The sequence below is a fragment of the Canis lupus genome, chromosome 4 (assembly GCF_003254725.2).
Source record: "Canis lupus dingo isolate Sandy chromosome 4, ASM325472v2, whole genome shotgun sequence".
NCBI lineage: Eukaryota > Metazoa > Chordata > Mammalia > Carnivora > Canidae > Canis > Canis lupus.
Window position 1 is genome coordinate 43,905,118 of NC_064246.1, and position 26,659 is coordinate 43,931,776.

Sequence of the window (26,659 nt, forward strand, 5' to 3'; positions counted from 1 at the left end):
CTCGCGAAGAGCCTGACTAAAAGGACACTCCCTGGTTCTCTTAATCCACATCATGCTCCATCTTTCTTTTATACCTTCTTCCAATTGCTCCCCTGCAATTTCCAAGAGTTGCTTTTATTTCATTCACTAAACAATTTATGAATTGAATTAAAATAAATGAGATGCAAATAAATTCCAGGCTTTCTCCCTCATTTTCAAATTACATTTTCAGTCCACTCAACCTGTTATAATCTCATAGTGATTTTCATTTAAGAGAGCTAAATGGATATGTGATTATTGTTACAGGAACTAACACCAGACAATTAAATGTTGAGGTGTTGATAGATAAAGCTGTGTTTTGATTTGCATAAACATGATGCCAGCAAATCTAACCCTGGCAGAAATTCAGTTATAAGACTTGCGTGCCTAACTTCTGCTAATTACCACAAGTATCATTATTAAGATTTTTAATATTCAGAGTTGGGATTATAACCATTTTATTTTAGGGCCACATTTATCTTTATTTTGAAAACTTAGTCAAAATGCATAACTGATTTATCAGAGAAAAGGCACGATTACTACTTATAATCAACTTCTACAGTGCAGCATATCAAAAATCAATTATACAGCCCTGAAATCCAGTCATTAAGGATTTAGCTACTAATCTCATTTCATTTTTGTCTTTAGGAAGATACTGCCGTTTGCAACTTTGCAGATACCAGCACAGGAAGAAAAACATGGGAGACTACTGATAACCTAATGTGAGGAATGAAGCTCCAACTAGACAAAGGCAGAACCTTAATATGGAGTGGTCTGGCCCTGCCAAGAGGTAGTGTCCCCTGGGTAGATTTCAATGCAGTAACAGGCCAAAGTTACTACTCAAGTGTTGTGATTCCAAAGTAGTAGTTGAACTCGGCCGTGCTCCATTGTTTATTCTCTTCCCAGTGCTTATCTTAATCTGCAGTTACTTTATTTATTAGTGTACTATCTGCCCCTCCTGTCCCTATCTCCCCCATTTACCACCCCCACTCCCTGACTGTAGCTGCAAGAGGGTAAGGATTTTGCTTGGTGTGCCATGTAGATCCCCAGTGCCTAGCTTGTAGTAGGCGTTCAGTAAATACGTGCCGAATTTAGTGAGGACTGGGATCCCTAGAATTATTTCACGCCATGGGGAAAGGGGTTAGCATGATATTAAGAATCAGTCCCTCCTCATGCCAGATAAGTGACTAGGGCAGGAATCAGATTATCTGGATGACTGAGAATTTAATCTGGTAGATGTGGGCTTGGTGGTTAAGGATATTGGCAAGTGAGCCAGACACAAAGATGGAACTGGGACCAAGTCCTGGCTATACCATTTTCTAGCCAGGGTGCCTTTGCACAGGTTATGTAGCTTCCCAGAACCTGTGTTTCCTCATCTGAAAAACAGAGGTAAGTACCCCCATGGGGCTGTTGAAAATAAGTAAAGCATTTAACATGGTGCTTGCATCATGAAAGTCCTTAATGAGTTTTGTGTGTTAGTTTTTAAAAGATGTAATTTGTTGGTAAGCTGCCTAGTCTGGGGAAGCTATGGTTGGTTAAAACTTTCTACTGTGGTTTGCTTGTGATTTTCTCTTGGGAAGCCTTCCCTGATTGCTTTAGGCTGGCTGACATCTCCTCTGTGATTCTATCAGGTCCTGGATGCTCCTCTCACTTAACCCATTGAATTATCCTGCATCTATATATTCTACTGGATTGTTAACTCATTGAGTATAAAGAGTACATTATAAGATTTTAAGATTTTTGTTTTTCCAGTATTCATCAAATTACTCAGTACACAGTAGGCACCAGGCACCAAGTTGTTTGCCAAATTGGTCAAAGAGTGAAAGCTGAGGGAGAAGATGGCAAGTGTGATAAGAAGACTGAAGCTGTCCCTAGCTAGGGTGTAAGGTAAATTTCCATTTTTTTCTCTTCCTTTCCCCCCTCCCCCCAGAGGGATATGGATTCTATCTTCTGAGGGAAAGACTCATCTTTTCCAGGGAAGAAAGGAGTAATGGAGGCTTGGGGCCTGGGCAATTTCCTCAGCTCTTGAGGAAAGGGTGTATCCCCTACTACTTTGAGGTGATAGATTGGGTGGAACCACTTACCCGGAGCTTCCTGCCAAAGATGGTGACTTTGCCTTTAATCTGTTCCTTTCTTAGGCGCCACTCAATGGAGTTTAGGCCGTTCTCCATGGGCAGGGAGATGTTGCAGCGCCCAATCGTGGGGGTGATGGTGCCTGCTAGGACGTGGGGCTCGCTGTGGAAGCTGACACCCATCCCATTGGCATACATCACCCGCAGGGTACCATTATTACAGAGCTGGTAGCTGTTCCGCACTTGATCTGGAGAAATGTAAGTGGGGGTGGGGATAGGGAAAGAAATTATCCACTCTATTAGTCATAAGAGAACAGAACCCCTATTTTTATAGGTTTCCATGGTACTTTGCAGCTGTCAGTGTAAGGCTGCCTTCAATTAGCACACATACAATGTTAAGGTGAGTAGCAGAGATGCTACTGATCCGTGGAAAGAAAAACATTATTAATATGTGGCACTCCAGAAATAATTATGCTGTGATATTTTTCTTTTACTCACTGAAGACTATTAATAGTACCTTTAAAGATGTCTATTGCCTACACAATTTGTGTCAATCAAATCTCTAATTTTTAACATATATATTTTAGCTTAAATGGGAAAAGAAAGACTAATTTTTTTTCCTTTTGTCTACTGCCATCTAACCTGAAGTTGATGGGCTAGCTACAAATCAGATCAAGAGAAAAAGCAACCTTCCTGCTCCTCATGCTTCTGCTGCTGACTCCACTATGATGCCACCTCTACTCAAGAAAACTCTGAAGAGATTCAAACAGCATAAGGTAGACTGAGCTAGTGGGTGCTGATAACATGCATTTATCTTCCCAAAGGGAATCTACACTAGTCAATCAGACTTCTGACCTTTTTTCTTATCGAAAAGTTCCAGGAAGGAAATGTGAGTCCGAAACTCCTTTTATAGATATATTGCTTCCTGATTATTTGGGCAAAGGAGTCCAGCTGGGCTGGCTTCTGAGATGCTGGCTTTTGGGATACTGAGCAAATGTGTATCTGTCACTTCTGCAACTGCAGCCATCATGCAGAAAGACAGAATCTACATCATTAATCATTTGGCAGAGCAGAAATAGAGTCATTGAAACAGGCTCTGTCGTGGGATAATAGTCCAGAAATGTCACCATTTATCTACTGAGAGGACACTTTTATCCTCTGACAACGGGCTAGCCCACTGACATTATATCTTAATTAAAAGAAAAATTAATCTGCGCAATTCCCTTTCTTGCCAGCTCCTGTGCTTGTCCTGGACTGTGTGTCATGTCAAACAGTACTAGTAACTATGGGGTGGTCAGAAATCTCTGAGATCTTGGCAAGGGATTGCTAAAGGGCTCTGATTCCAGGACAATCAACTCAACAAACAAGTACTTGGAAGAAGGATCAGAATGGCACCAAAAAAGGCAGAGGTGAACCCAAGGGGATAAATAACCTTTGAGAAGGTAACTGTGTGTATTGGGTTAGTGGGGAGTGCTAAAGATGGAGAGGTAAGAGCAAGTGGGGCTGACAACTGACATTTTCAGATAAATATATAGACATCCTCAAATCTCTAGACATTTCGTTTAGTATAGATGACATTCTCCTGAATCTGATTAAGCCATTTTCTACAAGACTGACCTCTTGTAGAATTTGTTTGCTGTGGACACTTGACTCAAATAGCAAGCTAATGGGCGTCTCTGGTCTCTGAAAGTCTTCCGAGGCTTACTTGGGGTCTGTAGGTGAGTTTAGTGGGAAGGGAGCTCACCTTGTACCACTGTGTAGGAGGCCTCTACTGAAGACAGATTGGTAATGACAGTGACGTCGTCATCACGGTTGGAGTTCTCAATGTCAATGGTGATAGACTTCTCCATTTCCCGGTGCAGACTGGTCACCACCCCCGTGGGGCGTGTCACATTGGTCAGGCGGCCCTCATGGTCATAGCTGGAGGACAGACACACTGGTTTAGGAGCACATTTATTAGAGCTGAAGCCTTTCCCACCACCTAGAACCACACAAGGGCCAGAGAGACTGGAAGGTGGAGTGGCTGGGTAGTATATCACACTGAGGCTCCATGGTACCATTAGCAAGACCTGGCACTGGAGACCATCTATGTCCTTGCTCTTCCATACTCATAGTCCTCTGGACAGTCACCCTGGGCCAAGCGCCACCTCCATGCCTTGGCTCAAGCATAGTAGGTTTGGCTGCCTATACCTCTTTCTCTGGGTTTATAGCCCTAAACCACAGCTCCCCAAGCAGCCACCTTAGACCATTTTCCCAATGAGCATTTTCCCAGTGCTCATTTGACTTGAGCACTGAAGTTTAGGTATACTGGTGATCAAGTTCTGATCCTAGAAAGTTGCCTGATATTGGACCCTTCTCCTTCATGTAAATCATCTTTATTCTCCTCTTAAAATAACTGTGGAGTTATTTTTTCCACTTCCTTTAGCAAAAAGTCTTGCTGTTCCACTCGGTAGAACATTTTCCCACTCTGGAAGATCCATTTTAAGTAGAAAGCTTAGGCCCTTTAAGGTCTGGATGTAGAAGCCTTTGAGCTTTCCCAGATGAGATGTTACTAGAAAGGGGAGGAAGGTGAAGCAAAGAAAGTAGTTTGCTTGAGCTCTACATGTGACTCCCCCTGGACTGGGGATAAAGACAAAGTTGGTGGGTTCTGAATGATAGAAATCGAAGCTTGTACAGCATGTGGGTGTGGGACAGCTAGTGAACAGAGCCACTGCAGCTTATTTGACTTTGTTTCTTAGGACTACAAAAGCAAATATAGATGGTGCTTGATAAGTGGTTTTAGAATAAAGGAATGCAGACCTGGTAAGTGATTGGAGAAAACATGGTAAGAAATTTTGCTTCTGGAGATGTTTGAAGGCTGAGAACAGAACCACATTAAGTTGCATGACCAGTTGGTCAAAGGTGGTGGGTAGGGGGAGGACTTTGAGCAGGGAGCCCAGCTTTTGGCTCTAGCCAAATCATTTGCCCAGGGCTCTAGGCAATAGGTGGGTTATACCACCAGAATTTTCCAGGTAAATACAGATGGGAGTCAGGGGCTCCCTTTTGTCGTCTTATCTGTTAAGGAAACTGCCTCTTAGGTAAACAAAGATGTTAGTTACTAATAGTGACAAATTAGAATAACCTAAATGATTACTCATCAAAGATTTGTTAAATAAGGATTTATCCATGAAGTAAAAACCTCTAAAGCCATCAAAGTTGAGGACAGTGATTTCTATCTATTGGAATGAAAACATGTATATATTATTGAATAGAAAGAGTGGAGCAGAAAAATATATTCCCCTGATAGTATACAGGGGTGAAAAATGAGTCTATGTAGAATTAATTTTCTCAAAATATAGATATCTCAACATTAAGGATAGTTTTTCTGCATGTGTTTTGTGTGTTCCCATATTTTAGGAATTATTTCTAACCAATATGCCTTACTTTTGTGTTTTATGACTAGAAACAAAAGGTATTTAAATGAATTAGAGAGTAAAAAGACAAAAGATCAATGAGACTAAGAGTTGTTTTTTTAAGAGATAAAATTGACAACCCTTAGCTAGATTCACTAAGAAGAAAAGATGACAGGACACAAATAAAATCAGAAATGAAAGAAGAGATGTTACTACTGATACCACAGAAATACAAAGGATCATAAGAGATTACTACTAAGGAGTTTCAATCAGTAATCAAAAGCATTCCAACAAACAAAACTATAGGGCCAGATGGCTTCACTGGTGAATGCTACCAAACATTCAAAGACTTATTAATAGCAATCCTTCTCAAACTCTTCCAATAAATAGAAGAGGAGGGGAACTATTCCAAACCCATTTTATGAGGCCAGCATTAATCTGCTACCAAAACAAGACAAGGACACCACACAAAAAGAAAATTATAGACCAATATCTCTGATGAATGTAAATGCAAAAATACTCAAATCGTATTCATATTTAAATTAAATGTAGAAAATCATATTCAACAGTATATTGAAAATGGGATTTATTCCAGGGATGCAAGGATGGTTCAACAGATGCAGGAAAAGGATCTGACAAATTTCAACATCTGTTAATGATAAAGTGGGTAAAGAGGGAATGTACTTCAACATAAAAAGGCCATATATGAACGTTCCACAGCTAACATCGAACTTGAAAGCTTTCAGAACAATTAAGGAAGCAAAAGAAATGCATCCAAATCAGAATTAAAACTGTCATTATTTGCAGATGATATATTACATATAGAAAACTTAGAAAACTAAAGACTTAACCTAAAAACTGTTAGAACCAATAAATTCAGTAAAGTTGCAGGATACAAAAATCAATATATAAAAATCTGTTGTGTTTCTATATGCTAGTAACAAACTAGCTGAAAGACAATCCCATTTATGATTGCATCAAAAAAAAAAATAACAAAAGCCTAGTAAAAATTTTAGCCAAGAAGGTAAAAGACTTCTTACACAAAAAGCTACAAGACATTGATGAAAGATATTCCATGTTCGTAGACTGGAGAAATTACAATGTCCATACAATTCAGTGTAATTCCTAACAAAATTCCAATGGCATTATTCACAGAAATAGGACAAACAGTCCTAAAATTTGTATGGAATCAGGGAAGATGCCTCATGGCCAAAACAATATTGAGAAAGATGTGTAGAGCTGAAGGCATCATGTTCCCTGATTTCAAAATATATTACAAAGCTATAGTAACCAAAACAGTATCGGATGGACATAAAAACAGACATACAGATCAACAGAGCAGAACTGAGAGCCCAGATATAACCCATATGTATATGATCACTTAATTTACCACAGAGGCAAGAATATACAACAGAGAAAGAACAGTCTCTTCAATAAATGGTGTTGGGAAAACTGGACAGCCATGTGCGGAATCATGAAACTAGACCATTATTTACACAATACACAAAAATTAACTTGACCTGAAACTATAAAACTAGAAGAAAACCTAGGTGGTAATCTTCTTGACAGTCTTGGCAATTTTTGATTTGGCAATAAAGGCAAAAATAAACAAGTGGGACTGCATCAAACTAAAAAGCTTCTGCACAGTAAAGGAAACCATCAACAAAATGCAAAGGCAGCCTACTGAATGGGAGAAAATTTGTGCAAATCATATATCTGATAAAGGGTTAATATCAAAAAATAAAAAGAACTCATACAATTCAATAGCAAAAAAAGTGAACAACTGGATTAAAGAATATACAGAGTCTGAATAAAGAAGACACACAAAGGGCCAACATATATATAAAAAGGTGCTCAACACCACCAATCCTGGGAAATGCAAATCAAAACCATAATGAGGCATTACCTCACACTTATCAGAATGTCTGTTATCAAGATAAGAAATAAGTGTTGGCAAAGATTGTAGAGAAAAGGAAACCTTTGTGCACTGTTGGTAAGAATGTAAATTAGAGCAGCCATTATGGGACACAGTAGGAGGTTCCTCAAAAAATTGAAAATAAAACTATCATATGACTTAGCAATTCCACTCGGCCATAAAATGAAATCTTGCAATTTGTGACAACATGGATGGAACTCGAGGGCATTATGTTAAGTGAGATAAGTTAGAAACAAATACCAAATATGATCTTATATGTGGAATCTTTTCTTTTTTTTTTTTTTTTAAGATTTTTATTTATTTACTCCTGAGAGACAGAGAGAGAAGCAGAGACATAGACAGAAGGAGAAGCAGGCTCCTCAGAGGGAGCCCCATGTGGACTCGATCCCCAGATCGGGATCATGCCCTGAGCCAAAGGCAGACGCTCAACCGCTGAGCCACCCAGGAGTCCCTATATGTGGAATCTTTAAAGCAAACAAAACCCTGAGTTCATAGACACAGAGAACATCTTGGTGGTTACCTGAAATGGGAGATAAGTAAAATGGGTGAAGGGGGGTCAAAAGGCACAAATTTCCATGTATAAATAAATTGTGGGGATAAATGTACAGTATGGTGATAGGTAATAATACTGTGTTGCATATTTGAAAGTTTTTAAGAGAATACATCCTAAAAGTTCTCATCACAAGGAGAACATTTTTGGTAACTGTATATGATGGATGTAGACTAGACTTATAGTGGTGATCATTTCACAATATATGCAAATATCAAATCATTACATTATATGCTTGAGTATGTCAGTTTTACCTCAATAAAAACAAGTTAGAAAATAAAACACTTCTAAGTGTTTGCGTATGGGGTGCCTAATGGAGTACTAGGTACCAGACTATATCCTCAACTCATGCAGCCAAGCAGAGACTATATGAGGAGTTCCATGATCTGGGATCCAGGCAAAGCTTTAATTCCAGTGCACCTGGACATGTATGATGGTGTAGGTTGCTGTGCTTCTTTATGAGAACAGTAATAGAAACTGGAGAGTCTACTTTTTGGGGAACAGAGGATTGGGGTTGAGGCCAGGATCTCAGGATCTACAGGAAGAAAAACATTTTCTCTTTAACTTTCAAAGAATAGTAAGTTTTCTACAGCTGTGCTTATTTGCCTGTGGAGTATCTTCAGAATCAGATCTCTTTGCAAGTAAGTCTACACATAGTTGGAAGGAGCTCTGAGTTCCAATAATGGGATCTCAAGGCCACTCAATAGAACCACTATAGCCTTGGCCCATGTGGGGCTAAAGGGTGCTTTTGATTCATTTTATTCAGCAAGTATTTACTGAGTGCCTACTATAAGCCAGGCATTGTTCAAGGCACTGGGGACATGACTATGGATGAAAATCCCTGCCTTTATGATGTGTACATGATGGACAGGGCAAAAATAAACCATGATTTAAAATACAGAGTATGTCAGATGGTAACAAGTGGTAAGGATTAAAATAAAGGAGGGAGAGAGAGAGAGAGTGTGTGTGTATGTAGGAGTGGTTGTAATTTTAAGTACAGTCCTGTGCCTTTCAGGGATGGAGACAGGCTGCTCTTTCCCAGCTGACCATGTGTAAAACTACTACAAAACAAAAGGAATCAGCCCTCTTTTTAGGAGGAACAAGAAAACCTAATGCATTTGAACTTGTATAATTGAGAATTTGTGATAATTGGATTTATCTACATTATCAAAAAAGCAGCTCTACAAGAGAGAAAAAAAATCAAGCAGTTTACATGTAACTCATGAACTTTTTTTAAAAAAGCATTCTGCATATATGTGTGTGTGTGTGTGTGTGTGTGTATTTTTTTTTTTTTTTTTATTAAACTAGGAACTCCTGGAAAATACTCCCCCAGTTAGAGCTAGCCTGTCAAGATGCACCTAAGCCCGAGCTTCTTTATTATGGTCTCTAAGAAGTCAGGCCTAATTCAGACTGGCCTCCTGAGAGTGACACTGTTTTGTCCTCAATCATGTCAGCCAACAAATTATCCCTGAAATACACTTGGATCTTTAGGTGGAACTGCTAGCGGGAAATGTGATAATCTACGAGGTATTTGGGTTATAGTATAGTTTTAACCTAAGTTGGTGTGAGAGCTAAAGATGGCACTCAGACGGTGCCTTCAGGGACAGAGTCACTGACTGGTAAAGTGTGATCAAGTCCCAGTGCCCTGAAGGATGCTAGGATGCTTCAGAAATCTGAGAAAGACAGCTTTGCCCAAAGAAAAAAGAGAGCAAGGGAAAGCAATTCTGCAATACAGGAAATTTCCAGCAGGTGGCAACAGCTTCCTTTTCATTCTCCCAAACCCATTTGCCTACCAACTGGAAGTGAACATTCCTGGACTTAGGAGTTATCCACAATGGGTCTTCTGTTCTCTCTCTCATCCCCCATTTCCCTCTGCAACAACGCCTCCCCACCTTACTAAGTTCTCAGCCAGCAGCAACACCTAGACAGAAAGCAAGCAAGGACTCCAAACGCAAGCTTAATCGGATCCTTCACCATCAAGGAGGGTCAGATACTTGCAAATTCCATCACAGTCTCAGCGGTGACTGGGGGAATCACCCTTAGCAATTTTCCCCAACCAGCATCCCACTGGTTAATACTGGCAGCAGTGACAGGCAGTGTGACCAAGTGCTGCCTGCAGGAATGGTAGAAAACAGCTTTTTGGCAAAACAAACAGCAGGACTATTAAGTATGAGATAATTGTTAGGGGAAATATGGCCAGCTCTCACATCTTTTAATATACCTAGCACTTTATCTCTATTGATCTGCTTCTGCTAAGGAGGAAATTCAGAGTTTATCTACCTGTCTGTACAATCAAGTGTGTTGCTGGACCTACTGGCAAATTACAGGAGTCCCACCAGGATCTTGCCTTTTAGATTCTAATTTCCGCACCCATGGCAAACATGAATAATCAGCAAAGTTAATGAGCACTTGCTCTCCCAGGTGCCGTGCATGTCCAATATCCTGAAATTGGAAGGGCAAGCAGGCAAAAGGAATCACCAGCCCCTGTAAGGAGGATGTTCAGTATCAGAGACCCAATAGTGCAAGTCACTCAGGAGTCAGGGAGAGAGGGGACATGAATATCTTGAGGCTACAAGTTGACTTTTAAGTCAGGAAGACAATGTGACTAAATAATTCTAAAAGCTACGTGGACAGCCAATCCTGCTGCCAGCTAGGGTAGGGTGATGTTGAGAAATACTTTACAAATGTACTTACTCATAGAAGGTTGTCCATCCAGTTTCATCACTCTTGGTAGCTAGAAGGCCAGTGTTCCCATCATAGGTCATGAGACCAAGCTCCAGGTTCTGTGTGGATACGACTTTGAGACCTCCGTTGGTGCCCACTGTGAGGGTGATGATCTGGTTGTCAGGCATGAGCAGGTGGCGGGGCATGCCACTACTGTCCCGACGGATCTTCAGGGAATTCCCATTATTGTCAATCAATTCAGTGACATCATTGTCGGCACTGTAAGTGAAATTGTACAAGTACTCCCCCGTCACCAGGCTCACAGTGTACTGGTGGATGCCATCGGCATTGAAAACATACAACTCCTGTTCTCCAGGGGATGCAGCCTCATACTGGTTGAAAGCATTAAGAACAGGCTTGTTTTTGCTGACCGCCCTGATCCGAATATTTCCAAGGTCTGCGATGTAGATGGTTCCATCTGGAGCTACAGCTAAGGATGATGGGGAATTCAAGATGGCATCAGTTGCATAGGCGTCATCTCCTGAGTAGCAGTTGCAGTTGACATCGTTTTTGCAGTCACAGTCTGAGGCAGCCCCAGCTAAAAGGCAGATCTCCCCATTGGTTGTTACCTGGCGTAGACGGTTAATCTTCTTCTCATCCGTCTCGGTGATATAGAGGACTCCAGTGTGAGAAATGGCAATGGCACTGGCTGACTCCAGAGCAGAGTGAATGGCTAGTTTGCTGAGTGAGTAGTCAATTCCAGGAACCTGGCAGTGCATGGGGCGTCCCGCGATGATGCTGACTTGGTGATTCTCAGTGATTCGAAGGATGACGTTGTTCTCAAGAACATACAGGGAGTTGTCCATGGGGTTGACGGCAAGGTCTGTTGGCCACTCCAGGCGAACCTGTGGGTGACATGGCATCAAATTAAAGAGCAGCCTCTAATATGCCCAACATTTAACCGGAGGGCACGTATATTGGTTTTATGCAGCTGGGGAAAAAAGACTTTTTACCCACACTGTATGAGAAGTGCCCATTATCAAACCACTTGCCTACTGCCCATGTCGAGTGTACACAATGAAGAAGAGGCCATGTAACAAGCATCCGTTATATCACTTGCTGTGGCTACAGTAGGTCACCAGCTCTACCCATGATGCTTTTCTCAGCCCCAGATGATTAGAACAAGGTCAGAGTCATCATGTACAGTTGTATAGGTAATTCACTGCACAAGGGGCTAATGTAATCCATCCCATCCTCTGCTCACTAAAGAGGCTATGTTCATTTAGAGGCAGCACTTTTTATCTAATGCACAGAAGGAGCCATGCTGTTTGGAAGGTGGCCCTCACCCAAGGGCCACCAATGCACAGGTTGGCTACTGAACTACAAGTTGAGCATTTGCTTGATGAACTGGACCTTCTCTGCAAAACTGAAGCAACAATCTCAGTGGCAAGTTGTCAGTTTGCTGTGGAATCTGAGATGAAATTAATGAGATAGACTGAAGGTGGAACAGGCCCTTATAGGAAGGGCAAACATATAACATCCAGTTTCTCCTGCTATACATTTGAGTGAGCCTCTATTTTCTGCCCCCTAAAGAGCCCATACTAAAGGAATATCACTTGAAGGAATATTGTAGATGGCTCTGCTTTAGTTTACTATTGCACAAAGTAAAGGTTTATATAGTGAGGATGCAATCATTTCAGATTAACAGGGAAGCTCTGATTGACATATAACACAGTATAGTACATTCTCAAACCTGCAATAATGATGGGTAAGAGAGGTAATTACACAGTAACTCCTACCCTGTAATCTGCCACGGCTGGAGTGTGTCACCAGCTCCACTTTCTGAGCAGAACTCCCTCCTTCCCCCTCCACAGCTCTCCTTTTTCTCTTGCACTCTCTCTCATTCCTATCTGACATTTCTCATTCCATCTTGCTGTCTACTTCATCTCAAGCCTTCTTCAAACAAACCTGTAATCCATATCTATATCTCTTCCTCACACTTCACTTTCAACCCAAACAGGCTGCAGGTGAGACTTCAGGCCAAGAACCAGAGGTGGCATAGTGATGAGAAATAAGGAAGTCCCACCTGGGCTACATCCATGCTGGAGTCACAGCTTAGTGGCCGGACAGCAGTGAGGTCATTGGAGCCCAGCAAGGTAGAGATGATTCCATTCTGGTCGACCTTCCGGATCATGGTGGCATCGACAAAGTACATGAGCCCATTCTTGTCTACTGCAATACCTGATTAAGATAAAGAGTGGCAATATGTCTCTTGGCAAGGAGTAGGGCTTGTAGGATGGTGTAGGTGGGGATGCCCTATTGGACGTTATCTTTCTTGATCTTCTTGGACCAGGGACCTCACTGGATGGATTAGTAGTCTTAGAGCAGTGGCTCTTAACCTTTAAAGGTAACACCCTTTCTCATGAGTACTGTGCTGAGACCTGCATAATTCCTGGGGTGCTGGCTGTATTACCACCCAATTGAAGAATGAACTTTGGGCTGCAAATGAACCAAGGCTGCAAATGAATGACTGGGGAAATAACTTGGCATCTGCTCTCTTCAGAAAAGAAGTTATTTCCCAAGTTCATTGCTTGAAAAATTATTGGTAGTAAATTACTTGAATACCCTTCACAACTAATTACAACAATGAGGTTGAGAAACAGTGATTCTTGTAGTCATAGACTCCCAATTCAAAATATATCCTCCAGGAAACATTCCCAATTAAGCCTTGACTCCACTCGGTATGCCCTGGGGGAACACCTGTGCTAGCACTCTCTTGGTAAGATGTATGCAGTGGCTTCTATTTCGTTGGCCCGTTCACCCTCGTGCCCAAGCCCAAGGCTCCTCATCCTTAATTCATACTGTCAGATCCTTCAGTGGTAGCTAAAAATACTAATAAGAATTGGGCCATCAAAGGACCAATCGGTCTTTAACCCTACGTATCCTTGGTCCTTTTCAAACAGAGATCCATAGGTTCTGAGAACACTTCTCCTCCCCCCAATCCCAGGTCCTTGGAGATTATACCCATTCTTAACTGTTATAATTTATTGGGCACTCAGAAAATGTCAGGGATTGTGCTTAAGACTATACATACTATTGTCTAACATGAACATCTGAGAGTGGTTGGAGGCTCCCACTGGGCTCTGTTCTGTCTCCAGCCCACACAGTTGGCACTCTGGCTCATGGAGCTAATGTTTCCCTCTGACTATGACTGGCAACAGTCAGAAATCTCCTGGAGCAACCCACCCCATTTTCCATTTGTTGTCTATGTGGGTGATGAAGTTTACCTTGGATAAACACATTTTTTTTTTTTTAAACACCCACACACCAAAGAAACCTATCAGAGTTAAACCATTGTAGAGAAAGCTGTATTTGGGACTGCCTGGGCTTAGTTCACTTCCAGTTAAGAAGAAAGCCAAGCTTGTGGCAAGCTTCTTCTGGGGGAGGGGGCTTTCTTCCTTTGTAGCCTTTACCTCGAGGGCTCATCAGGGTGGCATCCACAGCCTTCCCTCCATCTCCACAGCGGGCTTCATCAAAGGGCAAACATTGCTCTCCAGTCCCTGCCACCACTTCTGAATTCCCAGCCAGGTCCTTAGCACCGCTCAAAGACTTGACTCGGTAGATTCGCCGACTGTTGGTGTCAGACACATAGAGAGAGCCGGACACGGGGTCTACTGCCAAATAGTACTTGTGTGCTGGATTGTTGCTTTAGAAGAAGCACAAAGAGAAATGAGAAGGGGGCTATGCAGCTGGTCTACTTGATCAAAGAGGTGACAAAAATCCTGCAAGACTCTAACCATTTCTAGTGTCTTTCCACTTTATTGAACTGGAAAGAATCTAACATAACAGCTGAGTGTTCCAACATATCATGGCTCTTAGCTAGTGACTTCTAATTGGACCTAAGCTTCTCAAGCTATGCAGAGAGTTTATCATTTCAATCGTACTAAAACACCACTGCTTCATTTAGCTGGTACAAAAGGTCCCACTCTGGTCCTGCTTTGGTGTTTGTGTTTGTGTGTATCAGTCTTTATTTCCCCCTAGGGGTTTGATATGTTTCTCAAGTGGGATTGAGGAACACTTCCATGAGACAAGGTTTTCTTTTTAGTTCATGCTTCCTCAATGCCTCCAGGGTACCACTAGATCATTAAGACTGGGGGGCTCCCTGAGAGACCCCCAATCCTCAGCCTCACATCTTTTCCACTATTTCTCAGTGTGGATATGAATAAAGTTGGCTTTTGGAGGAGGGGGGAGGGTAAATTTGATGTCTAGCTGGTATCACACCCAGAATCTGGATTACTGAGGGAGGAGATACAGTTTTTATATTTTGAGTAATAGTGAGGTCACAGATGTAGACCAAGATTTGCCAGGGCCCTAAGCCACACTAGGAGAGAAATACCCTAGTATGAGAGAAATGTAACTGAAAGGCACTAAGCCTCAGAGACCTGGACCTCTTTCTCTGCCGTGCATCTAGCTGCCCTCTGTGTTGCTGATTAGGACAGGACTAAGACATGGGAAACTCTAAACTTAACACTGGCTGACCCAGCTGGTGACCTGAGCTAAGTCTTTTGGCCATTCTGGGTCATAGATTGCTTATTTGGATAATGAAGAAATCAGATAATTGCTCATGCCCTTTTGGCTCAAAGCCTACGGTTTCTTCCCTTTGCAGTGTCTGTTACTTGTTGGAGGTTGAGACCAGAATAGGTGCTTATGCTATTCCTATACTGGTTGTTACAATCACGGCCTCTAGGATACCTCTACTGAATGCCTCTCTGCCCTAGTGTGGTAGATAAGGTTTTGATGCCACATGCCAAAAATGAGCACAGGCCTCTTGTTTTTCAGTTATTTTTCCATTGTAGTTTGGAATTACGGGAGGAAAAGGGATGGGAGAGGTGAAGGAAAAGTGAGGGTGACAATAGTGTTGGATGCATTTGTCCTGTAGACATTAACTGCTAAATTACTAATTAAAACACCCCCATTTGGGTTCTTCCCTGATTTAAGGAAGAAAAGAACTAGGAAGCTATTTTAGGAACAGTTTGTGAATCGAGACCATCTTTAATTCCACTTTCTCCTCAGGTTGCTATTAAGACACATAATTGAACTAGAAGTCAAGGTCTTTCTAAAATTCCAGCCTAGATAACTAGTTTAAAAGAGTAGGCTACCAAGGTTCTTTTTCTTTCCTTCCTTCTTCTTCCTTCCTTTCTTTCTTTTTTTTTTTTTTTTTTGGCTATTAAGTCTTTAGAGAATATCCACATATGCAAAACAAATTAGGGCAGAAAGGGAAAACTTCATGCCATTTTTTAATTAGATGCTGTACTTTGTTACTGAATGAATAGTAGCTGGCGTGATCAACAGAAGGATCAGGGCACTGCACATCTGTGCCTATCTATGAGCAAGATAATTAATTCTGGACTTTCTAGGGAACCCGATTCAAAGAGGCTTTTCAAAAATTCTGGTAGAAGAGCAGACTTTTGAGGGTATGTGGGGTCAGTTCTTGCTGGGGTCTTATTCTTCCCCCATGGTGTCATATTCATTCCCACCAAGATTCTTGAAGACTCTCAGGTAGATGGACAGCCATGCTTCCACATCTGTGGCTCTGGTGAAGGTCAAATGGGATATGTGAGTTTGAATAGGGGGTGTCCTTCCAGGGCATTGTTACCTTTTTTTATTTGACTCAGTCTATAAGCAGCTAGTTTGGGAGTACTGGTGGAAGAGGCCAAGAGTTCATATGCATAGCTTTTCTACTGACTTTGATGATCTTGTACAACTTGTCTCTACTCTATGTCTAATTCTCACATAACATCAGGAAGAAGCCCCTTTCATGTTTCATTTCAAGAAGTAAGAAGAAGCATTCCCTGGAATATTAAAATATGTTTTCTTTTTCTCTCTTCTTCCAAAGAAAAGGGTCACTTTTCTTCCATTTTAGGGCAACCTGGAGTTTTTCCTAACTTTGTAATGGGAAGCTCCCCAGAGCCCTATGCGTAACTATGCATGCCTGTTGTACACTATATATGTGAATTATACCAATATGGTTTTAAATGATAACCTGGAGCAGTTGAATGACAAAGGTTATTTAGACAAAAAGTACTTGGTTTATACCCTTCATACTACTTAAAAGTGATTTAACTCCATGAAAATTCCCAATGCATCTGACTGTTGGATTTGTTCTGACCAGCAGATTGGCAATTAACTGTTTTTTTTCTTAAATGACCATATATCCAGGGGAAAAAATATTAATGAGTTGAAAATGAGTTTTTGACCCGTTTCCAGTTCATTAAAGCTTTTGTGAACCCAGTCCAGCATTTACAAAAGCCAGAAGTTTGCCTCAACTGTTTAGCCCAATTATGGACCGCACTGAGCAGTCGGGATAAAAGTTCGCTGAGGGTTCATTATCTTGCACTTGCATCTCCCGGAAATTCTAATTACTGTCAGCTTATTTGGTTGCTTTTTGACTGCATTTCATAATTGCTAAAGCTTATCATATCCACAACACACAATTAGCACATAAAAAAGTTACTATATTTGGTACATAAAAATACACAACATTACACAAGGAGCACAAAACAAAAAGCAAACACAAGGAAGCAAACGAACCATATCAAATTATACGGGAAAGAGTTTTTTGTCTTACCTATGTTTAAACTCTTTATTTCTTTATAGAAAGAAAACAGAAGGAAAAAGAACAAACAGTTAGCTGAAGAATTGATGATAAAGCAAACACAACATTTTCATTTCTTGTATAAAAGGGCCCAAAAAGGCAGTCTTTTTTTTCCCCTTCTAGCTGACAGCTCCTGGCTCAACTACTTGGGAAGTACCTCTGATTTTGGACTCCTCCAGGCCATTGAAAAATCTAGACAAGAATGCTTGAATTCTCTGACCAGCTTTGTGACTGTCACATCACACAGGTGGCAACAGGTGAAACAGGTCTTCTGGCTAATGAAAGGATGGCAAAGAGGTTATCTCCTGAGTACCAATACCTATTGACTAGTAATGGCTGCTAGGAGGGCGGGAGAAGGATTCTGAAGCCCAATATAAGATCAGCAGTAAAGAGTGCTGTGACTCATTTGTAATGTCTGTCTTGGGTGTGGGAGGGAACCTGGTGCCACCTGTGCCATCTATTTGCCTTTGGTGCATTACAGGGTAGAGTCAATACCACCCGAGAAAGTCTTTTCCCAAATCCATCTGCAGTCTGGCAAACATTCTGTTGAACCCTGAGAGTCTCAACCATTTCCTGTCCCTGCCCTATGACACCTTCCCTCTCCCTATCTCATTTTGCATATGTGGGACCCCAAGTATGCATTCTTTCTTACAGATAACACCCATACATGAAATTCATGGGTATTAATATTCTCTCATAATTGGAGCCAAAGATTTCAGTTACCATTCATTTTTTTGAAAAGTGGTAAAAGTTTTGCTGGATTTTTTTTTTTTTTTTTGGAACAAAAATACATCATGTCAATTTCAACAGGAAAGTGGCTAAGAAGTTAATAACATCAGGGCAAAGAGAACAAAGTCTAAGGCCTCAATAAAGAGGACTGCTTCTCATTCCTGAGGCTTCTAGGCCACAGTGGAAGGAATTCCTAACCCCTTTTTCCCTTTTGGCTGAGGGAGGAAGCTTCAGGGAAGGGACATAGAGGGTTCAATGCCACGATTCCCGCTTAGGTGCAGCCCAGGCCTCTGCCAGGGGCCATGATTAGTAGTGGGTTTGCACAGGGATTACATTTTTATATTTTATTCCAACGTGTTAGTTTTCGTTAAAAAAAAAAAAGTTAATTAAATGATGCTGATAACTCCTGAGCTCTGACTGACATGGTGCAATTTAAGATTCATTCTGCAAAGCCTGGTGTGTCAGGGTGGCAGCCGGGAATTCTCGCGTCTATTTTATATTGCTTAATGAAAGTGAAATGTTATCTGCCACCAGTGGTAGTCATATTTGGCTCTTAATTATTGCAATATCAATTCCAGTTTTTTAGTCAAGATTTTGTGAAAAGACTGGATGGGATTTGGGTCTGCAGACCTGACCTACTTCTTTCCTAAGAACATCTGCTTTAAGTTGATTAATATAATATCTATGCTGGGGAAAGAAGAAGGGCAGGAGTAGGGGACCAAGTCACAGAGGGTACAGTCCAAATGATCATATGGATATGAGCTGTGGAGAAAGGCTGAGGTCACTGCTACTCCAGTCCAGGACCATTGGCAGGGTGGGTGCTTAGCAGCCAACAACCCAAAACAACGGCATTGAGTCAGTCTATGTAGATTAGCACTGGTGTGTTACTTACAAAGGACAGGGCTAGGTTTTGTCTATGGCTCAATAATGCAAATCCTTTAGGCGCAGCCTTTGAAGGCAAAGTAATGTTTTGGATTCAAGAATCGAGATGGCTCAGCTTTGTACACTGTGAAGGTTCAATGATTCCTCTGTGGGGCCTTCAGGGCCTCTCTAAGCATGCTCGGTTTATCATGCAGAACCCTCATCAGGCTGTCTTGTGATTTATGCACGTGTATTTGTCTTCCTCACTTTGTTGTGAATGGAGCAAGTAAATATGACATACTCCTCTCCATAGTGCTGATTCTTAGTAGGCAGCCCCGGAGAGAGTAAGGACTGGGAAAATCGGTTCTTGAGTGACAAAAGGAAAGAATGAGGCTGCTTCTCTTAGTGCTGGGCAGATCATGGCTTGGACTTGTTCCAATCCCTCATGTTCTGCTCAGAATCACAAAGCTGCAATCAGTTGAGACTACTGCCTCTTTCCTTTCCAACTCTCTCCGTGCCGCAGAGTAGGGTGGAATTGGAGTGGTCATGGTTTTCCGTTTGAGTTCTAATAAAAGAGAAGTTACTTGGGATAAATTTAGTTTAGTCATAGGGGGACATGCTTATATGGCTCAGGAGTCCTTTCACTGTCTAGTTAGAGTATTGCTAGTGCTTCTGGCATAGGAGGGGCTTTTAGGTATACTCCCACCTCATCGTGCAGATTTATCGAGCATTATTACTGGAAGTGTAATGCCCAATGTCACCAAATGGATGTGGTGTGGCTTGCTCTGAGTGGGCCTCTAGCTCATTCTGTTGCTGTTATGGCCTCCACAACTTGAGAGACATGGAACCAAGGACAAATTCCAACAAAAGGCAGGATACCGGTCTGTGTCTCCTTTAACTGGAGCAATGTATCTTGAGCCCCCAGTGTGCACCAGGCACTGCCCTAGGCATCAAGGGGCAAAAGATGCCAAAGGTACCTGCTCTACAGAAGCTCACACACTAGTGCCCTAAAAGACTTACACAGAATATTTTACTATTACCAGGACATCAATGACAAGCTGGTTAATGAGTATCAACTCAAAGACTATTTATTCACTGTGCGAGGAAACCTGAAATACCCAGAAATACTGTGAAAGAAGCTTGATAAGGTTTTCTTAAATTTTAGGACTCTAACAATTTTTATGACATCACCAGTAATCCAGTTGTGAACATGAAACAACATTTACTAATTTATCAATAATCTGAAACAGATTTTGACTATATTTGTCCTAGAGGGAAGAAAATATTGCTCTATTCTTTCTATAGATGACATTACAAAATCACTGTCATATTAAAAGATGATCGAAGAGTATGCAGCCAAAAAGTGTAGGAAAACAAGTATCATGGAAGTGTAATAATAGTAGTTAATGAATAAAAAAATTTAGGTAATTTATCTGGATTTTGTGATGTTTGTACTAGCTGTCAGCTTTTCAAAATGTGTAATTTGTTTTGGTTTCTTTCTCATCCTGAATAATATTCAGTTTCATTCTGAAATTATTTAAGATTCAGGCCCAACTTGGACCTTAAAAAGATAGTTCTGAAAACAGTACCAAGAAGTGCCCAAATTTTATGGGGATCTTGTTGCTATTGTTATTCTAGGAAGGATTGCTGTGTTACATTTTGTCTCTTGACCTTGGTGTTTATACCCTGACCACACAGGGAAAGCATTTTCTCTGTAACTAGAGCCATATAGTCCTCCCTCACCTTCTCTACTGGTATCAAGCAGGATCTGTTCTCATGGACATTCTCAGGCAAAGCTTTGGTGAAGCTTTCTTCCAACTTCTGCTCCCCTTGCCCTCCTTCCTAATCTCCCACTCTCCTGTGGCTCTTTCCTCTCCAGCACTAACACGTCTAGACTGGACAATTCTCTTCCCTGAAGATCTTCCCTGAAGCAATGTTGCTGTTGCCCTACTTCAACAGCACCATCAGAATCTCAGCAGGGGATGTGTTGTTGTTGTTGTTGTTTATTGGAATTCAATTTGCCAACATATAGCATAACACCCAGTGCTAGGGGATGTGTTTTAGGGTGTGTGTGTGTGTGTGTGTATGTAGTATTTTATATTTGAAAAATAATTTTTTTTTAGAATTCAAACATTATGGGAAGTGTGAGATTCTTATGTTTAGCACAAGAGGCCAACTTAAGAAAAGACAGAGAGGCACCATCCCATACCTTACAATTTATTGCCTTATATTGGGATCCAATCCCTAAGATGTCCTCAAATTGAGGAGGAAGGAAAGATTTTCCTATGCCAGAAATTCATTCTAGGATGTTAGTGACTGACAAATGTACTCTATAAAGCTTGAGTTTTCCAAGGATCACCTGGAGAGGGTATAGTTTTAAGAAAGGAAATGGGCTGCAAAGGGTGGGATATCAGATTTTTGAGGAAGTGGGTGTTGAAAATGTCTTGAATGCTGGTGGAACTGAAGCATACAAATGATAACCCTTTTACCTAAGTAGAAGACTCTTTTTAACATTGGAAGTCTTCCAAGTGTGTAGAACTCTGCCCTTATATGTTTTGGACCGGCAAAGAAAGGAGGAAGAGAGGACATAGTGAAGGAACTATGGGAGCATTTATATATAATTCTGATTCAGAGGCTCAGCTCTGAGGTGGGTAAGTGAGATCAGGATGGGCACTGACTTCTGAAACGAAATCATTCAGCTGCCAACTCATAATGGAGAAAAGACATAACAGGTCTCTTGCCCCTCCTCCCTCCCTCTGCTGGTTACTGTTTTGAAGAGAGGGGATTGACAGCCCTTTGTTTTCAGGTATGTAGTGGGAAGAAAAGAAAAATCAAACCAGTGTTCTTGTAAAAGCTTAACTTCTAATCGTCTCTGGATACCTGGCTGATGAAAGCAAGAATGAGTCAAGGGTGGTTAAAAAGTTTAAAAAACCAAACCAAACCAAACCATACCACACAGCTGTTGAAGGAAATTGGTAGTTATACTTCCTCCAGCTGTCCTTCATGTCACCATGTAGGTGTGGTGTGGCTTGCTCCATGTGGGCCCTTAGCTCCTATCATTAACATTGTGGCCTCTACGACTTGAGACACCTGGAATAAAGGAGAAATTCCAACAAAAGGCAGACTGGTCTGTGTCTCCTTTAACTCAAGCAATGTGTCTTGAGCCCCTGGTGTGGACCAGGCACTGCCCTGGGCATTGAGGGGCAAAGATAGCAAAGGTGTCTGCACTACTGAAGTTCAAACATGGAAATAACTGAAAAACAAGGCAGTAAATAGAGCCAACTTTGGTGGAAAACTAGAGTTTAAGTGATCCAGAGGAAGGTGAGAATTATTTCTGCTAGGGAGGTCAGGTTTCATGGAAGAGGGGGATCTTCAAAATAAGCTTTAAAGATGGACACGAAGAGGCATATCAGATAAAGTATTTAAGTAGAGGGAGTAGCATGAATCTTTTGGAGCTGGGAATATAGCAGGCAAGTGCTGATTTGGCTCTGGGCATCTAGAGCCGTGACAAAGAGGTAAGGGCCAGACATGGCCCCCCGCTTTTTTTTTGTAAAAAAAAAAAAATGTGGGACGCTTGAATGGCTCAGTGGTTGAGGACCTGACTTTGGCTCAGGGCATGATCCTGGAGGCCTGGGATCAAGTCCCACATTGGGCTCCCTGCACAGAGCCTGCTTCTCCCTCTGCCTGTGTCTCTGCCTGCCTCTCTCTCTCTCTCTCTCTCATGAATAAATAAATAAAATCTTAAAAAAAGAGATGCAACCTTCATGGAAAGGCAGAATGCTACCTTCACCTCTTCCCCGCCCCCTTCCATGGCTCTCCACTGCCCACAGGATTCCTAAGAAGACTACTTTCCTAGGATAAAAAGGGAAATAAACATCTTGAGAAGAGGATCTAGTTGGGGAGCTCTAGGAAATGTTGTTTGCCTGATTATCAATTTGACAGCTTGAGAACTATCTAGCCTTTTGTATTTTGTCTCTTCCTCCTCTCATTGTTCATCTTTTGATTATTATAAGCACCTAGTCTACCCCATGGCCTCCCCTTCTTTGTTTCTATGCTAGGTGGTTGTTGGTTCTTCTAGAACACTCAGCCTGAATTATCTCTCCTTGCCCAGTGCCCATCTGTCACCCTCACATGGGTACTCTTTGAGTCTGTTTCATCCCCTTCTAGACCCTTAGAGCCCAGCACATGCTTGACTCAGATCATGCTCAGTTAATGCCCACTGGATCACTAATTCTGTTACCTTCTTTGGGTGGAGCTGAGGTTTTCTCTCTCCACCCTTCTCATCCCTTCCAGCGCTTGGCATAGTCTCAGCTCCCAGGAATACTCAGCAGCACTAGCTGATGCTTCATTCACTGATCTTTCTCATAGAAGGGGCCACTAAAAGGCAAATGCAACCTGTGGCTTCCTCTAAGTCCTTTGTGTGGTAGCTGAGGCTACTTCAAAAGGTACTACCTACTCGGTTGCTCAGGTCAAAAATCCTAGTCATCACCCTTTTTTTTTTTCTTTCTTTTCTCCATTTCTTACACCTGATCCATCAATAATTCCCATAACATTTACTTTGAAAATATCTCCCAGTTGGAATACTACCTTATCTTTCTTCCTCCCCACCTTAGTCTACACCCAAATCCTGGCCAACTGTTACAGCTTCCCTATGGGTTTCTCTGCCTCCACTTTTGTTCCCCTACAGTCCATTCATTAACACAATGGCTAAAATAATCTTTTAAAAAAAAGATTTTATTTATTCATGAGAGACACAGAGAGAGGCAGAGACACAGGCAGAGGGAGAAGCAGGCTCCCTACAGGAAGTGTAATGTGCGACTTGATCCCAGGATCCTGGGATCATGACCTGAGCCAAAGGCAGACACTCAACCACTGAACCACCCAGGTGTCCCCAAAATAATCTTTTAAAAAGGCAAATTAGATCATGTCAACTGCATTCCATTTCCTACTTCAACCTCTAGTAGCTGTCCATTGTAGCAAGAATATAATTTACACTTTGTAACAAGGTCAGTAAAACAGTGAAGTTTTGTGACTTTCCTGGCCTCCTATGAGACACTTTATCCTGAGCTCACTACCCTCCTCCAGCCTTATTGGGCTTCTACCCTTTAAATAAACCAGATTATCTGGTGATATAAAGGCTTTTGCACAACCTCTTTGCCTCAAATACTTTTCCTCAGATCTTCACATGGCTGACCTCATCATTCAAGTGGCATCTCAAATGTCATAGTATGAAATGTTTCTCTGACTACTTTATCTTATGTAGCTTCCTTATCCCTCCCAATATCTACCACAGTCCCTAATTTTTACCCCATTATGTTTTCCTTAAAGCTATTATTACTACTATTTTAATTTGTTCACATGATTTGAAGTTCCCTGTCAGACCACAAAAACACCTAGGGCTTTGCCTGTTCCCTCTCATCCTCTCCTCCCTTAGCATATAGTCCCTGGCACACAGTATACATTCACCAAGTATTTTATCCCTTATGTATAGGGGATAGACTTCATTTCTCCCTTCACTTACAGATCTAGGTTTAAGGGCTTGGAGATCAGCTTTCCTGGGAAGAGGGTTTACAAGAACTTTTGTCCAAACAGGGGAATCTGAACTTCAGATTCAGTAGCAAGCAATGACCAGGAGGCATCTACCAGCCGTGGCCAGAAGTTACCTGGCAAGGCCTATGCAACACTTCTAAGTCATATCCTAGTGAATGGGCAAAGATCCAGAGAATTTATAGAAAAGTAGTGCATAGAGGCACTCAATAGAATCACTTGAATTAGTAAATGAACATTAGTGGTTCTCAAACTCTGACATATATCACCATCTTCTACAGAGCTCGTCAAAGAGAAAAGATGCCTTGGCTCTTCTCTAGACTTACTGAATCAGTGCCTCTAAGGTGGGCTCTAGGTATCTGTATTTTTAGGAAGAGTCACTTTTGAAACCACTGAAACAGAAGAACAGCTTGAAGTTGTGGTTCTTTGCTTCTTTGGTATGTATCAGATTCTTGTGTGGAGGTTCTACGAAACACAGCTGCTCGGGTCCCACCCCAAGCACTAGGACTTAAAACTTTCACCCTTGTTTTTGTCAGGTGTTAACAATTTTATCAAATATGTGTGTGGTGTTTTTATAGATTCAAAAAGCATTTCCCAATCTTTATTTGATTCTGGGCCTAGGTTTTGAAGCTTAGCCCATTATATGGAATATGTGTTCTCTTGAGAACTCCCAATGCATCCATAATTTACCCAGCGAAGCTTGGTAGCAATGGGAGCAACAGAGCAAAGGAAGGTTTGCTGTGTGGCCACTTACCTTAACTCCAAAATGCTGGTCACATTTCGCGAGGGAAAGATACGCCGGATGTAATTGAAGTCTCCAACGAAGAGGCTCCCATCAATTCCAACAGCCAGAGCTACTGGGGCCAGCAGCTTGTTGCCTTCTGCAAGGCCATTGCAACTGGGACAGGAAATGCTTCGGCGGCGGCCATTGCCCATGATGCTGGTGATGATGGCAGGCTGCTGGGTCAGGAACTGGTTCTCCCCAGTGCCCTTGTGTAGGATTCCTGGGAGGAAGGAAATGAGGGTAGTCACTGCAACCCTCTGGGGAGGATACTTCTATGGGCTTATGGAGGGTGAGGGGCAGTGGTAGAGAGAAGAGAAACAGTAGGAAACTTTGACCTTTTGGAATTCCCCTATTATCTCAGGAGGCTGAGAGAGTTGTAATGGGGCACTGACCCCAAAGGCTAAGATATCATTTATAGGGATAACTGAAGAAGAATTGTGAGGTACACTAAGGTAGACAGTCTGGGAAAAACAGCTCAACATTCTTTGACATTTGAAAGGAGAAGGTGGAGGGGCACTGGGTGTCTCAGTCAGTTATGTGTCCAACTCTTCATTTAGGCTCAGGTCATGATCTCAGCTCGAGCCCCATGTTGGGCTCCCCACTCAGCTTGGAGGCTGCTTAAGATTCTTTCCCTCTCCCCATGCTTGAGCATGCTTGCTCTCAAATAAATAAATACATCTTTAAAAAAAAAATGAATGAGGTGCCTCAGTGGCTCAGTCAGTTAAGTATCTGCCTTTGGCTCAGACCATGATCCCAGGATCCTGGGATTGAGCCTCACATTGGGCTTCCTGCTCAGTGGGGAGCCTGCTTCTTTCCCTGCCCCTCTCCCTGCTCATGCTCACTCTTGCTCACTCTCTAATAAATAAATAAAACCTTTTAAAAAAATAAAAGAAGGTGAAAAAAACCTAGGAGTATTTTGGACATTTGATGAAAAATGCTGAGGGAAGAAGAGAGGCTACCACTTAAATGTCAAGACTGCAGAGAAGGTTCTAGAGGAGAGACCAGGCTGTATTTGGGAAAGGAAATGTGCCTACATACCACTTTTAACATTGAGGATGTGATGTTTGTCCAGAGACCAGCCACCGAGGTTGGAAGGGTCCAGCTCGAATCCTTGAAGGAGGGCTGTCCTTTTTTCCCATAGGATTAGACTGGGGCAGGTCTCATATTCAAACCCAACAGAAACTGAAAGATAAAAGTGGGTGGGGCAGAGTGAAGAAGAGAGTTTCCTTGATTACTCCTGAGCTTTCCAGCTGGAATGAGAAACACATGTTCATGGTAATACAGATTCCTTTCCAGAAACTCACTCAAGGAGGCGGGTTGATTGCTTTTCTCCTTGTGATTCCACACAATATTAAATTCAGATTTCAAGCTGAACTCAGCCTTGAAACTTTACACAGTAGTACTCTGTGGGGATAGAAAGACTTTTCCAATGAACAGCTGGCTTTCAAAAA

General features: G+C 41.8%; 1 protein-coding gene across 10 annotated transcripts in view; it reads right to left on the minus strand.

The window, feature by feature from the left end:
* Positions 1 to 26,659, minus strand: part of TENM2 (teneurin transmembrane protein 2) — a 1,512,848-nt gene that overhangs the window by 38,916 nt on the left and 1,447,273 nt on the right. For all 10 annotated transcript variants that reach the window (XM_049109164.1, XM_049109163.1, XM_025435138.3 and 7 more), the window contains 8 exons: positions 26,247 to 26,390; positions 25,179 to 25,428; positions 17,261 to 17,281; positions 14,106 to 14,338; positions 12,719 to 12,873; positions 10,663 to 11,537; positions 3,835 to 4,010; positions 2,103 to 2,338 (listed from right to left, as the gene is read on the minus strand). In XM_049109164.1, coding sequence (XP_048965121.1) covers positions 2,103 to 2,338; positions 3,835 to 4,010; positions 10,663 to 11,537; positions 12,719 to 12,873; positions 14,106 to 14,338; positions 17,261 to 17,281; positions 25,179 to 25,428; positions 26,247 to 26,390 — 2,090 coding nt within the window. The remainder of the gene's footprint in view (positions 1 to 2,102; positions 2,339 to 3,834; positions 4,011 to 10,662; positions 11,538 to 12,718; positions 12,874 to 14,105; positions 14,339 to 17,260; positions 17,282 to 25,178; positions 25,429 to 26,246; positions 26,391 to 26,659) is intronic.